The following is a 16,808-nucleotide window of genomic DNA, read 5'->3' as shown; positions in this document are numbered from 1 at the left end:
TTCAGGGGTACAGTGTATGTTACATTGTGTTTCAGGGGTACAGTGTATGTTACAACGTGTTTCAGGGGTACAGTGTATATTACAATGTGTTTCAAGAGTACAGTGTATGTTCCAATGTGTTTCAGGGGTACAGTGTATGTTACAACGTGTTTCAGGGGTACAGTGTATGTTATAATGTGTTTCAGGGGTACAGTGTATATTATAATGTGTTTCGGAAGTACAGTGTATGATACAACGTGTTTCAGGGGTACAGTGTATGATACAATGTGTTTCAGAGGTACAGTGTATGTTCCAATGTGTTTCAGAGGTACAGTGTATGTTATAATGTGTTTCATGTGTACAGTTCATGTTCCAATGTGTTTAGGGGGTACAGGTACAGTGTATGTTACGTGTTTCAGGAGTACAGTGTATGCTACAATGTGATTAGAGGGTACAGTGTACGTTACAATGTGTTTCGAGGGTTCAGTGTATTTTATAAGGTGTTTCGGGGGAACAGTGTGTTTCGGGGGTACAGTGTACGTTACAATGTGTTTCAGGGGTTCAGTGTATTTTTATAACGTGTTTCGGGGGAACAGTGTGTTTTGGGGTACAGTGTACGTTACAATGTGTTTCGGGGGTTCAGTGTATTTTTATACCGTGTTTCGGGGTACAGTGTGTGTAACAGTGTGTTTCAGGGGTACAGTGTATTTGGGGGGTACAGTGTATGATACAATGTCTTTCAGGGGTACAGTGTATGATACAATGTGTTTCAGGGGCACAGTGTACGTTACAATGTGTTTCAGGGGTTCAGTGTATTTTTATAACGTGTTTCGGGGGTACAGTGTACGTCACAATGTGTTTTGAGGGTTCAGTGAATTTTTATAACGTGTTTCTGGGGTACAGTATGTGTTATAGTGTGTTTTGGGGGTATAGTGTGTTTTGGGGGTACAGTGTACGTTACAATGTGTTGTGGGGGTTCAGTGCATTTTTATAACGTGTTTCGGGGGTACAGTATGTGTTACAGTATGTTTTGGGGGTACAGTGTGTAACATATATATGACGTTACCTCTGGAACCTCCTCAGAATCAGCCGATGCTATACATACGTTTTTTTTTTTTCCTTACATTTTCGATCTGTTTTATTCTTGGGTGTTTGCAAAATTCTACTTCCTGAACCACTTCCTCGATCTTAAACCCGAGAAATTCCGCCGCGACTCTGGGTGCAGAGAAGACGTCTTCCGGAGAGCAGCGGACATGAGGAGCTTCTCCATCGTTCTTCTTGTGATCTTCCTCCTGGGTAAGTCACTGACCGCACCTGCCTGCCCTGCTGTCCACCACCCCGCCTGCCATACGTCTCCACCACTCTGCATGCCCTTCTGTCCACCACTCTGCCTGCCCTGCTGTCCACCACTCTGCCGGCCATACGTCTCCACCGCTCTGCCGACCATACGTCTCCACCCCTCTGCCGGCCATATGTCTCCTCTACTCTGCTGTCCACCACTCTGCCTGCCCTGCTGTCCACCAGTCTGCCTGCCCTGCTGTCCACCACTCTGCCTGCCATACGTCTCCACCACTCTGCCAGCCATACGTCTCCACCGCTCTGCCGGCCATACGTCTCCACCGCTCTGCCGGCCATACATCTCCACCACTCTGCCAGCCATACGTCTCCACCGCTCTGCCGGCCATACGTCTCCACCGCTCTGCCGGCCATACGTCTCCACCGCTCTGCCGCCCATACGTTTCCACCACTCTGCCTGCCATACGTCTCCACCGCTCTGCCGGCCATACATCTCCACCGCTCTGCCGGCCATACGTCTCCACCCCTCTGCCTGCCATACATCTCCACCACTCTGCCGGCCATACTTTTCCACCACTCTGCCTGCCATACGTCTCCACCATAAAGTCACACACATTACTCATCATGGATTTTAATGATGTTCGGACTTTTTTCTTTCTTATTGGGGTGAATCATTTTATACCTTTCCAGCCCAGAAACCAATGTTAATGTGCAGCTCTCTCTTCTGATGCATTGAATATGCAATGTGCATTGATATATCAGAGTGCCAGGTCTAACTATGGGGTTCAAAGCTGGGGACGTATTCTGTAACGGCCTCGCCCACCATCCCCCCATGGGCTCAATAACCCACAAAACATAAGGCAGTCCCCAGGGCTCCCATGGGGTCTCCCAGTATGATGGTCAGGGGTAAGTTATCGTCTTCTCCTCCTCTGACAATCCTGGAAATAAGAGCGAGAGCTGTGCGGACACATCTGGGCGTTAGCCGGTCATGTCTTGTGGTCGGGGTTGATCATCTATCTCCCGCTGATTCTATTTAGAACCCATCACACTTTCTCTTCCTCTTATTTCTTCTGCTTTTAGTTTAACTCAAACGTTTCCTAAACCACCAGGGTGATCTATGGAGGGCTGATGACATCACAGTGAGGGAGCAGGGTAATCTATGGAGTAGTGATGACATCACAGTGAGGGAGCATGGTGATCTATGGAGTAGTGATGACATCACAGTGAGGGAGCATGGTGATCTATGGAGGGCTGATGACATCACAGTGAGGGAGCATGGTGATCTATGGAGGGCTGATGACATCACAGTGAGGGAGCAGGGTGATCTATGGAGTAGTGATGACATCACAGTGAGGGAGCAGGGGGATCTATGGAGGGCTGATGACATCACAGTGAGGGAGCATGGTGATCTATGGAGGGCTGATGACATCACAGTGAGGGAGCATGGTGATCTATGGAGTAGTGATGACATCACAGTGAGGGAGCAGGGGGATCTATGGAGGGCTGATGACATCACAGTGACAGCAGGGGGATCTATGGAGGACTGATGACATCACAGTGAGGGAGTAGGGTGATCTATGGAGTAGTGATGACATCACAGTGAGGGAGCAGGGGGATCTATGGAGGGCTAATGACATCACAGTGACAGCAGGGGGATCTATGGAGGACTGATGACATCACAGTGAGGGAGCAGGGTGATCTGTGGAGGGCTGATGACATCACAGTGACAGCAGGGTGATCTATGGAGGGCTAATGACATCACAGTGAGGGTGCAGGGTGATCTATGGAGGGCTGATGATGACATCACAGTGAGGGAGCAGGATGATGTATGGAGGGCTGATGACATCACAGTGAGGGAGCAGGATGATCTATGGAGGGCTAATGACATCACAGTGACAGCAGGGTGATCTATGGAGGGCTGATGACATCACAGTGAGGGAGCAGGATGATCTATGGAGGGCTGATGACATCACAGTAAGGGAGCAGGATGATCTATGGAGGGCTAATGACATCACAGTGACAGCAGGGTGATCTATGGAGGGCTGATGACATCACAGTGAGGGAGCAGGATGATCTATGGAGGGCTAATGACATCACAGTGACAGCAGGATGATCTATGGAGGGCTGATGACATCACAGTGAGGGAGCAGGGTGATCTATGGAGGGCTGATGACATCACAGTGACAGCAGGGTGATCTATGGAGGGCTAATGACATCACAGTGACAGCAGGGTGATCTATGGAGGGCTGATGACATCACAGTGAGGGAGCAGGGTGATCTATGGAGGGCTGATGACATCACAGTGAGGGAGCAGGATGATCTATGGAGGGCTAATGACATCACAGTGACAGAAGGGTGATCTATGGAGGGCTGATGACATCACAGTGAGGGAGCAAGGTGATCTATGGAGTAGTGATGACATCACAGTGAGGGAGCAGGGTAATCTATTGAGTAGTGATGACATCACAGTGAGGGAGCAAGGTGATCTATGGAGGGCTGATGACATCACAGTGAGGGAGCATGGTGATCTATGGAGTAGTGATGACATCACAGTGAGGGAGCATGGTGATCTATGGAGGACTGATGACATCACAGTGAGGGAGCATGGTGATCTATGGAGGGCTGATGACATCACAGTGAGGGAGCATGGTGATCTATGGAGTAGTGATGACATCACAGTGAGGGAGCAGGGTAATCTATTGAGTAGTGATGACATCACAGTGAGGGAGCAAGGTGATCTATGGAGGGCTGATGACATCACAGTGAGGGAGCATGGTGATCTATGGAGTAGTGATGACATCACAGTGAGGGAGCATGGTGATCTATGGAGGACTGATGACATCACAGTGAGGGAGCATGGTGATCTATGGAGGGCTGATGACATCACAGTGAGGGAGCATGGTGATCTATGGAGGGCTGATGACATCACAGTGACAGCAGGGTGATCTATGGAGGGCTGATGACATCACAGTGAGGGAGCAGGGTGATCTATGGAGTAGTGATGACATCACAGTGAGGGAGCAGGGTAATCTATTGAGTAGTGATGACATCACAGTGAGGGAGCACAGAATTCTGGAGAAAGCTCATGGCTTTATGGTAAAAGAACAGAGGATTCTGGGAAGCTGTAGGACATCAGAGTGATATTTACACCTCGTCGGGGCTTCTTCACTATGGGGTCCTTGGGCTCTCTGTTGGGCAGTCAGTCCCATCTACCACTTTATACACTTTTCCCTTCTTCCTCAAGGTAGTGCAGACTCTTCATAGCCCTCTACACATTACAGACCACCCTTACCCCTAATAGCTGCCGGTATGTTCAGGAAATACACAGGTTATAGATGGGCATCACCCATTCCAGTGATCAGGGGATCTCATCGGACCCTCAGTCATCCACCATTACAATGTTATAGATCTCTGGTGATAGGAGGGAAGCCTTGTCCGTATACACACTAACATGGCGTCTCTCCTCTGCAGGGGTCAGCACATCGGGCTCCATCAAGGGTGACGAAGACAACGGCAATAATAATGGTGAAGGTGGAAATGATGGAAACTGCTGTCCCATCCATGAGTCTGGTGATGGTAAGGAGGAGCATGATGGAGATAATGATGGTGACAGCCATGATGGTAATATACTGGGGACAATGAGGACTGTGATTGTAATGATTAGAGAGAAGCTCTTTCTTTCGAGCACACTATTTGTTTGAGTATTCGAAAATATCCACTCCAAGTCCTCCCTCCCCTGTCAAAACGCATCATCTTCTGATGTCATGGGCGGCTCGGCAGGGATACTGTCTTTGAGTTCTTGGCTCACTGAGCAGGCACGCGAACGAGCAGGTCCTCATTTGCCCACTAGGCACATGAACAAGCAGGTCCTCACTGTCCCACATAAACGAGCAAGTCCTCACTGTCCCACCAGGCACATGAACGAGCAGGTCCTCACTGTCCCACCAGGCACGTGAACGAGCAGGTCCTCACTGTCCCACCAGGCACGTGAACGAGCAGGTCCTCACTGTCCCACGTAAACGAGCAGGTCCTCACTGTCCCACCAGGCACTTGAACAAGCAGGTTCTCAATGTCCCACGTAAACGAGCAGGTCCTCACTGTCCCACCAGGCACTTGAACAAGCAGGTCCTCACTGTCACACCAGGCATGTGAACGAGCAGGTCCTCACTGTCACACCAGGCATGTGAACGAGCAGGTCCTCACTGTCCCACCAGACACGTGAACGAGCAGGTCCTCACTGTCCCTCCAGACACGTGAACGAGCAGGTCCTCACTATCCCACGTAAACGAGCAGGTCCTCACTGTCCAACAAGGCACGTGAACGAGCAGGTCCTCACTGTCCCACGTAAACGAGCAGGTCCTCACTGTCCCACAAGGCACGTGAACGAGCAGGTCCTCACTGTCCCACGTAAACGAGCAGGTCCTCACTGTCCCACCAGGCATGTGAACGAGCAGGTCCTCACTGTCCCACGTAAACGAGCAGGTCCTCACTGTCCCACGTGAACGAGCAGGTCCTCAATGTTCCACCAGCCACATGAACGAGCAGGTCCTCACTGCCCCACCAGGCACGTGAATGAGCAGGTCCTCACTGTCCCACAAGGCACGTGAACGAGCACGTCCTCACTGTCCCACCAGGTGCGTGAATGAGCAGGTCCTCACTGTCCCACCAGCCACGTGAACGAGCAGGTCCTCACCGTCCCACCAGGCACGTGAATGAGCAGGTCCTCACTCTCCCACCAGGTGCGTGAACGAGCAGGTCCTCACTGTAGCACAAGGCACGTGAACGAGCAGGTCCTCAATGTCCCACGAGGTGCGTGCACGAGCAGGCCCTCACTGTCCCACCACGCACGTGAACGAGCAGGTCCTCACTGTCCCATGTGAACGAGCAGGTCCTCACTGTCCCACCAGCCACATGAACGAGCAGGCCCTCACTGTCCCACCAGGAACGTGAACGAGCAGGTCCTCACTGTCCCAGCAGGCACGTAAACAAGCAGGTCCTCACTGTCCCACCAGGCACGTGAACGAGCAGGTCCTCACTGTCCCACAAGGCACGTGAAGGAGCAGGTCCTCGCTGTTGCACGTAAACGAGCAGGTTCTCACTGTCCCACGTAAACGAGCAGGTCCTCACTGTCCCACAAGGCACGTGAACGAGCAGGTCCTCACTGTCCCACGTAAACGAGCAGGTCCTCACTGTCCCACCAGGCACGTGAACAAGCAGGTCCTCACTGTCCCACGTAAACGAGCAGGTCCTCACTGTCCCACGTGAATGAGCAGGTCCTCAATGTCCCACCAGCCACATGAACGAGCAGGTCCTCACTGCCCCACCAGGCACGTGAATGAGCAGGTCCTCACTGTCCCACAAGGCACGTGAACGAGCACGTCCTCACTGTCCCACCAGGTGCGTGAACGAGCAGGTCCTCACTGTCCCACCAGCCACGTGAACGAGCAGGTCCTCACCGTCCCACCAGGCACGTGAATGAGCAGGTCCTCACTGTCACACCAGGCATGTGAATGAGCAGGTCCTCACTGTCCCACCAGGTGCGTGAATGAGCAGGTCCTCACTGTAGCACATGGCACGTGAACGAGCAAGTCCTCAATGTCCCACGAGGTTCGTGCACGAGCAGGTCCTCACTGTCCCACCAGCCACATGAACGAGCAGGCCCTCACTGTCCCACCAGGCACGTGAACGAGCAGGTCCTCACTGTCCCATGTGAACGAGCAGGTCCTCACTGTCCCACCAGCCACATGAACGAGCAGGCCCTCACTGTCCCACCAGGAACGTGAACGAGCAGGTCCTCACTGTCCCAGCAGGCACGTAAACAAGCAGGTCCTCACTGTCCCACAAGGCACGTGAACGATCAGGTCCTCACTGTCCCACAAGGCACGTGAACGATCAGGTCCTCACTGTCCCACAAGGCACGTGAAGGAGCAGGTCCTCGCTGTTGCACGTAAACAAGCAGGTTCTCACTGTCCCACCAGGCACGTGAACGAGTAGGTCCTCACTGTCCCACGTAAACAAGCAGGTCCTCACTGTCCCACCAGGCACGTGAACGAGCAGGTCCTCAATGTCCCACCAGCCACATGAACGAGCAGGTTCTCACTGCCCCACCAGGCACGTGAATGAGCAGGTCCTTACTGTCCCACCAGGCATGTGAATGAGCACGTCCTCACTGTCCCACCAGGAACGTGAACGAGCAGGTCCTCACTGTCCCACCAGCCACGTGAACGAGCAGGTCCTCACTGCCCACCAGGCACGTGAATGAGCAGGTCCTTACTGTCACACCAGGCATGTGAATGAGCAGGTCCTCACTGTAGCACCAGGCACGTGAACGAGCAGGTCCTCAACGTCCCACAAGGTGCGTGCACGAGCAGGTCCTCACTGTCCCACCAGCCACATGAACGAGCAGGTCCTCACTGTCCCACCAGGCACGCGAACGAGCAGGTACTCACTGTCCCATGTGAACGAGCAGGTCCTCACTGTCACACCAGGCATGTGATCGAGCAGGTCCTCACTGTCCCACCAGGTGCGTGAACGAGCAGGTCCTCACTGTCCCACCAGGAACGTGAACGAGTAGGTCCTCACTGTCCCACCAGGCACGTAAACAAGCAGGTCCTCACTGTCCCACGTAAACAAACAGATCCTCACTGTCCCACCAGGCACGTGAACGAGCAGGTCCTCACTGTCCAACGTAAACAAGCTGGTCCTCACTGTCCCACTAGGCACGTGAACGAGCAGGTCCTCACTGTCCCACGTAAACAAGCAGGTCCTCACTGTCCCACTAGGCACGTGAACGAGCATGTCCTCACTGTCCCACGTAAACAAGCAGGTCCTCACTGTCACACCAGGCATGTGAATGAGCAGGTCCTCACGGTCCCACAAGGCACGTGAACGAGCAGGTCCTCACTGTCCCACGTAAACGAGCAGGTCCTCACTGTCCCATGTAAACGAGCAAGTCCTCACTGTCCCACTAGGCACGTGAACGAGCAGATCCTCACTGTCCCACCAGGCATGTGAATGAGCAGGTCCTCACTGTCCCACGTGAATGAGCAGGTCCTCACTGTCCCACCAGGTGCGTGAACGAGCAGGTCCTCACTGTCCTACCAGGCCCGTGAACGAGCAGGTCCTCACTGTCCCATCAGGTGCATGAACGAGCAGGTCCTCACTGTCCCACCAGGCACGTGAACGAGCAGGTCTTCACTGTCCCACCAGGCACGTGAACAAGCAGGTCCTCACTGTCCCACGTAAACGAGCAGGTCCTCACTGTCCCACCAGGCACATGAACGAGCAGGTCTTCACTGTCCCACCAGGTACGTAAACAAGCAGGTCCTTACTGTCCCACGTGAACGAGCAGGTCCTCACTGTCCCACCAGCCACGTGAACGATCAGATCCTCACTGTCCCACGTAAACGAGCAGGTCCTCACTGTCCCACGTAAATAAGCAGGTCCTCACTCTCCCACCAGGCACGTGAACGAGCAGGTCCTCACTGTCACACCAGGCATGTGAACGAGCAGGTCCTCACTGTCCCACGTGAACGAGCAGGTCCTCACTGTCACACCAGACATGTGAACAAGCAGGTCCTCACTGTCCCACATAAACGAGCAGGTCCTCACTGTCACACCAGGCACATGAACGAGCAGGTCCTCACTGTCCCACCAGGCATGTGAACAAGCAGGTCCTCACTGTCCCACCAGGTGCGTGAATGAGCAGGTCCTCACTGTCCCATTAGGCACGTGAACAAGCAGGTCCTCACTGTCCCATGTAAACGAGCAGGTCCTCACTGTCCCACCGGGCACGTGAACGAGCAGGTCCTCACTGTCCCACCAGGCATGTGAACGAGCAGGTCCTCACTGTCCCACGTGAACAAGCAGGTCCTCACTGTCACACCAGACATGTGAACAAGCAGGTCCTCACTGTCCCACATAAACGAGCAGGTCCTCACTGTCCCATGTAAACGAGCAGGTCCTCACTGTCCCACGTAAACGAGCAGGTCCTCATTTGCCCACTAGGCACGTAAACGAGCAGGTCCTCACTGTCCCACCAGGTGCGTGAACGAGCAGGTCCTCACTGTCCCACCAGGTGCGTGAACGAGCAGGTCCTCACTGTCTCACCAGGCACATGAACAAGCAGGTCCTCACTGTCCCACATAAACGAGCAGGTCCTCACTGTCCCACCAGGCACATGAACAAGCAGGTCCTCACTGTCCCACATAAACGAGCAGGTCCTCACTGTCCCACCAGGCACATGAACAAGCAGGTCCTCACTGTCCCACATAAACAAGCAGGTCCTCACTGTCCCACCAGGCACTTGAACGAGCAGGTCCTCACTGTCCCACCAGGCACTTGAACGAGCAGGTCCTCACTGTCCCACCAGCCACGTGAACGAGCAGGTCCTCACTGTCCCACCAGGCACTTGAACGAGCAGCCCCTTTAACTTATTATGATGATGTTGGTGACAATGATAAGGACTGCAATAGTGACACTGATGACGAAGGTGATGATAACAATGAATGAAGAGACTTATAGCCGTGTTCTATGCTTCTTGTGCACAGCTCGAAAATCCAAGACCCAGGAGTGCAAGGAGAAGGAAGCCGCCAACTGTGTAAGAGGGGGAAGGAAACTATGTAAGGACCCGGCAATCGCGTGGTATGTATCACATGGTGACAATGCAACACTGACTAATACACCGCTATATATGTGACACAGGATCATACACCGCTATATATGTGACACAGGATCATACACCGCTATATGTGTGACACAGGATCATACACCGCTATATATGTGTGACACAGGGTCATACACCGCTATATATGTGACACAGGATAATACACCGCTATATATGTGACACAGGATCATACACCGCTATAGATGTGACACAGGATCATACACCGCTATATATGTGCGACACAGGATCATACACCGCTATATATGTGCGACACAGGATCATACACTGCTATATATGTGTGACACAGGATCATACACCGCTATATGTGTGACACAGGGTCATACACCGCTATATGTGTGACACAGGGTCATACACCGCTATATGTGTGACACAGGATCATACACCGCTATATATGTGTGACACAGGATCATACACCGCTATATATGTGACACAGGATCATACACCGCTATATATGTGACACAGGATCATACACCGCTATATACGTGACACAGGATCATACACCGCTATATATGTGTGACACAGGGTCATACACCGCTATATGTGTGACACAGGATCATACACCGCTATATATGTGACACAGGATCATACACCGCTATATATGTGACACAGGATCATACACCGCTATATATGTGACACAGGATCATACACCGCTATATGTGTGACACAGGATTATACACCGCTATATATGTGACACAGGGTCATACACCGCTATATATGTGACACAGGATCATACACCGCTATATATGTGACACAGGGTCATACACCGCTATATATGTGACACAGGGTCATACACCGCTATATATGTGACACAGGGTCATACACCGCTATATGTGTGACACAGGATCATACACCGCTATATATGTGACACAGGATCATACACCGCTATATGTGTGACACAGGGTCATACACCGCTATATATATGTGACACAGGATCATACACCGCTATATGTGTGACACAGGATTATACACCGCTATATATGTGACACAGGGTCATACACCGCTATATATGTGACACAGGATCATACACCGCTATATATGTGACACAGGATCATACACCGCTATATGTGTGACACAGGATCATACACCGCTATATATGTGACACAGGGTCATACACCGCTATATATGTGACACAGGATCATACACCGCTATATATGTGACACAGGATCATACACCGCTATATATGTGTGACACAGGATCATACACCGCTATATATGTGACACAGGGTCATACACTGATATTATATATTATCACAGATATTGAGCATTGTATACGTATAGTCCTGGTAGTCGCTGACATATGACGTGCTGTATGTGACTGACAGCTGGGCAGGGTATATACATATATTATACACTTATTACATGGTCAGAGATGGAGGCAGCAGGACAGATGCGGGGTATATACATATATTATACACTTATTACATGGTCAGAGATGGAGGCAGCAGGACAGATGCGGGGTATATACATATATTATACACTTATTATATGGTCGGAGATGGAGGCAGCAGGACAGATGCGGGGTATATACATATATTATACACTTATTATATGGTCAGAGATGGAGGCAGCAGGACAGATGCGGGGTATATACATATATTATACACTTATTACATGGTCAGAGATGGAGGCAGCAGGACAGATGGAGGGTATATACATATATTATACACTTATTACATGGTCAGAGATGGAGGCAGCAGGACAGATGCGGGGTATATACATATATTATACACTTATTACATGGTCGGGGATGGAGGCAGCAGGACAGATGCAGGGTATATACATATATTATACACTTATTACATGGTCAGAGATGGAGGTAGCAGGACAGATGCAGGGTATATACATATATTATACACTTATTACATGGTCAGAGATGGAGGCAGCAGGACAGATGCGGGGTATATACATATATTATACACTTATTATATGGTCGGAGATGGAGGCAGCAGGACAGATGCGGGGTATATACATATATTATACACTTATTATATGGTCGGAGATGGAGGCAGCAGGACAGATGCGGGGTATATACATATATTATACACTTATTATATGGTCAGAGATGGAGGCAGCAGGACAGATGCGGGGTATATACATATATTATACACTTATTACATGGTCAGAGATGGAGGCAGCAGGACAGATGGAGGGTATATACATATATTATACACTTATTACATGGTCAGAGATGGAGGCAGCAGGACAGATGCGGGGTATATACATATATTATACACTTATTACATGGTCAGAGATGGAGGTAGCAGGACAGATGCAGGGTATATACATATATTATACACTTATTACATGGTCAGAGATGGAGGCAGCAGGACAGATGCGGGGTATATACATATATTATACACTTATTATATGGTCGGAGATGGAGGCAGCAGGACAGATGCGGGGTATATACATATATTATACACTTATTACATGGTCAGAGATGGAGGCAGCAGGACAGATGCGGGGTATATACATATATTATACACTTATTATATGGTTAGAGATGGAGGCAGCAGGACAGATGCGGGGTATATACATATATTATACACTTATTATATGGTCAGAGATGGAGGCAGCAGGACAGATGCGGGGTATATACATATATTATACACTTATTACATGGTCAGAGATGGAGGCAGCAGGACAGATGCGGGGTATATACATATATTATACACTTATTACATGGTCGGAGATGTCCGGATTACCTTCTTTTACATATTCTCTTACTTTATAGTAAAATGTCGTCCAGAAGAGGAATCCGGAAAAGAAGCAGAAGAACCTCAGGATTTATTACATCCAATACCCTAATGGGGACTGAGAGGTATGAGGTAGAGGTATGAGGTAGATGTATGAGGTAGATGTATGAGGTAGATGTATGAGGTAGATGTATGAGGTTGTCTGTCTGTCTGTCTGTCTCGGCACAGCAGCCACTAATGGGGCTGAGAGGTATGAGGTAGATGTATGAGGTAGATGTATGAGGTAGATGTATGAGGTAGATGTATGAGGTAGATGTATGAGGTAGAGGTATGAGGTAGATGTATGAGGTAGAGGTATGAGGTAGATGTATGAGGTAGATGTATGAGGTAGATGTATGAGGTAGATGTATGAGGTAGAGGTATGAGGTAGATGTATGAGGTAGAGGTATGAGGTAGATGTATGAGGTAGATGTATGAGGTAGATGTATGAGGTAGATGTATGAGGTAGAGGTATGAGGTAGAGGTATGAGGTTATCTGTCTGTCTGTCCCGACACAGCGGCCACTAATGTGGACTGAGAGGTATGAGGTAGATGTATGAGGTAGATGTATGAGGTAGAGGTATGAGGTAAATGTATGAGGTAGATGTATGAGGTAGAGGTATGAGGTAGATGTATGAGGGAGAGGTATGAGGTAGAGGTATGAGGTAGATGTATGAGGTAGATGTATGAGGTAGATGTATGAGGTAGAGGTATAAGGTAGATGTATGAGGTAGAGGTATGAGGTAGAGGTATGAGGTAGAGGTATGAGGTAGAGGTATGAGGTAGATGTATGAGGTAGAGGTATGAGGTAGATGTATGAGGTAGAGGTATGAGGTAGAGGTATGAGGTAGATGTATGAGGTAGATGTATGAGGTAGAGGTATGAGGTAGATGTATGAGTTAGATGTATGAGGTAGATGTATGAGGTAGAGGTATGAGGTAGATGTATGAGGTAGATGTATGAGGTAGATGTATGAGGTAGATGTATGAGGTAGAGGTATGAGGTAGATGTATGAGGTTGTCTGTCTGTCTGTCTCGGCACAGCGGCCACTAATGGGGCTGAGAGGTATGAGGTAGAGGTATGAGGTAGATGTATGAGGTAGAGGTATGAGGTAGATGTATGAGGTAGAGGTATGAGGTAGATGTATGAGGTAGAGGTATGAGGTAGATGTATGAGGTAGATGTATGAGGTAGAGGTATGAGGTAGAGGTATGAGGTAGATGTATGAGGTAGATGTATGAGGTAGAGGTATGAGGTAGATGTATGAGGTAGATGTATGAGGTAGAGGTATGAGGTAGAGGTATGAGGTAGATGTATGAGGTAGATGTATGAGGTAGAGGTATGAGGTAGATGTATGAGGTAGATGTATGAGGTAGATGTATGAGGTAGATGTATGAGGTAGAGGTATGAGGTAGATGTATGAGGTAGATGTATGAGGTTGAGGTATGAGGTAGATGTATGAGGTAAAGGTATGAGGTAGATGTATGAGGTAGATGTATGAGGTAGAGGTATGAGGTAGAGGTATGAGGTATGAGGTAGATGTATGAGGTAGAGGTATGAGGTAGAGGTATGAGGTAGAGGTATGAGGTAGATGTATGAGGTAGAGGTATGAGGTAGAGGTATGAGGTAGAGAGATGAGGTAGAGGTATGAGGTAGATGTATGAGGTAGATGCATGAGGTAGAGGTATGAGGTATATGTATGAGGTAGATGTATGAGGTAGAGGTATGAGGTAGATGTATGAGGTAGATGTATGAGGTAGAGGTATGAGGTAGATGTATGAGGTTGTCTGTCTGTCTGTCTGTCTCGGCACAGCAGCCACTAATGGGGCTGAGAGGTATGAGGTAGATGTATGAGGTAGATGTATGAGGTAGATGTATGAGGTAGAGGTATGAGGTAGAGGTATGAGGTAGAGGTATGAGGTAGATGTATGAGGTAGAGGTATGAGGTACAGGTATGAGGTATGAGGTAGATGTATGAGGTAGAGGTATGAGGTAGATGTATGAGGTAGAGGTATGAGGTAGATGTATGAGGTAGATGTATGAGGTAGATGTATGAGGTAGAGGTATGAGGTAGATGTATGAGGTAGATGTATGAGGTAGATGTATGAGGTAGATGTATGAGGTAGATGTATGAGGTAGAGGTATGAGGTAGAGGTATGAGGTAGATGTATGAGGTTATCTGTCTGTCTGTCCCGGCACAGCGGCCACTAATGGGGACTGAGAGGTATGAGGTAGATGTATGAGGTAGAGGTATGAGGTAGATGTATGAGGTAGATGTATGAGGTAGATGTATGAGGTAGATGTATGAGGTAGAGGTATGAGGTAGATGTATGAGGTAGATGTATGAGGTAGATGTATGAGGTAGAGGTATGAGGTAGAGGTATGAGGTAGAGGTATGAGGTAGATGTATGAGGTAGAGGTATGAGGTGGATGTATGAGGTAGATGTATGAGGTAGATGTATGAGGTAGAGGTATGAGGTAGAGGTATGAGGTAGAGGTATGAGGTAGATGTATGAGGTAGAGGTATGAGGTAGATGTATGAGGTAGATGTATGAGGTAGATGTATGAGGTAGAGGTATGAGGTAGAGGTATGAGGTAGATGTATGAGGTAGATGTATGAGGTAGATGTATGAGGTAGATGTATGAGGTAGATGTATGAGGTAGAGGTATGAGGTAGAGGTATGAGGTAGATGTATGAGGTAGATGTATGAGGTAGATGTATGAGGTAGAGGTATGAGGTAGAGGTATGAGGTAGATGTATGAGGTAGAGGTATGAGGTAGATGTATGAGGTAGATGTATGAGGTAGATGTATGAGGTAGAGGTATGAGGTAGATGTATGAGGTAGAGGTATGAGGTAGATGTATGAGGTAGATGTATGAGGTAGAGGTATGAGGTAGAAGTATGAGGTAGAGGTATGAGGTAGATGTATGAGGTTATCTGTCTGTCTGTCCCGACACAGCGGCCACTAATGGGGACTGAGAGGTATGAGGTAGATGTATGAGGTTGTCTGTCTGTCTGTCCCGGCACAGCGGCCACTAAGTTCCATCACACCTGAGTAACTTATCTCTGTCAGGTATCAGACAGGGGGATGAAGGAGATGTCACTATGTGTTTTCCCCACTAGGTGTCACTGTTCTCTGTATTCTATGTTATGTATGAAGCACAGGTGACGGTGGAATGGGTTACCTGTTTTGTGTCACATGTCCTGTCCTGGGTTCCCTCTCTTTTCCCACCCATCCTACTTCTTCCTTCTCCTCTTTCCACAGCCCACCAATCACCACACAGCTGTTTGTCCCCTATAAAAGAGAGGTTGGTCCTTGGTGGGAGGTCTTTTGTCAGTAGAGGTGGGGAAGGGCTGAGACACAGAGACAGAGACCCTGCTGCAGTGAAGCCCGGCCTGGCTTAGGCCAGGACCCTTGTCAGGGACCAAAGAAGCCGAGAGATTCTTCTATGCAAGCATGCAGTGCTAGAACCCCTCAGGAGGGATAGCCTTGTCTATGCCTGGGGTCCTTCTAAAACACAAGGGCAGTGACCACTACAGTACGGTACTGACCCCAGTAGGGCAAATAGGACAACAGCGCTGATGTGTCTATATCGGTGTATGCACTGACCCAGCGATCATTCGTCAGCCGCACGACTGACGGAGCAATGATCAGAGAGATCAGCGCTCATCACTTATAGAGAACAATCCGATCACATTGTATGAGGAAGGAAGCAGCGGAGGGGTCACTTACATTGTCTGACGGCTGGAGATCTTCTATAGATAACGCTGATCTCTGCCATATCTGATCCTCTCTTATAGTATGACTGCAGCCGTGTCCACTACAAGAGCAGCGAGCGACAAGTAAGTGACTGTCTTATTACATGGGTAGACAGAAAGGTAGATAGACAGGATACAGACAGTATATAGATATACAGAAAAGTATATAGACAGGTATATAATCAGGATATAGACAGGATATAGATAGAGAGAAAGGTATATAGACAGTATATAGGTATATATTCAGGATATAGACAGGATACAGACAGGTATACAGACAGTATATAGATATACAGAAAGGTATATAGACAGGTATATACAGTAATCAGGTATATAGACAGGGTATAGATAGAC

At 49.0% G+C, this 16,808-nt stretch overlaps 1 protein-coding gene across 1 annotated transcript in view; it reads left to right on the top strand.

Moving 5' to 3' along the window:
- The first annotated feature begins 1,232 nt into the window (after positions 1-1,232).
- The window catches only part of LOC138786694 (uncharacterized), a 38,613-nt gene continuing 23,037 nt past the window's right edge, over positions 1,233-16,808 (top strand). Inside the window, exons 1-5 of the mRNA XM_069963675.1 lie at positions 1,233-1,275; positions 4,747-4,851; positions 9,825-9,918; positions 12,695-12,781; positions 16,497-16,538. Of these exons, the coding sequence (XP_069819776.1) occupies positions 1,233-1,275; positions 4,747-4,851; positions 9,825-9,918; positions 12,695-12,781; positions 16,497-16,538 (371 nt within the window). The remainder of the gene's footprint in view (positions 1,276-4,746; positions 4,852-9,824; positions 9,919-12,694; positions 12,782-16,496; positions 16,539-16,808) is intronic.

Source organism: Dendropsophus ebraccatus, chromosome 3 (genome assembly GCF_027789765.1).
Source record: "Dendropsophus ebraccatus isolate aDenEbr1 chromosome 3, aDenEbr1.pat, whole genome shotgun sequence".
NCBI classification, from domain to species: Eukaryota; Metazoa; Chordata; class Amphibia; order Anura; family Hylidae; genus Dendropsophus; species Dendropsophus ebraccatus.
Note: the sequence above shows the minus strand (reverse complement) of the source record. Positions and strands in the feature narration are given on the sequence as shown.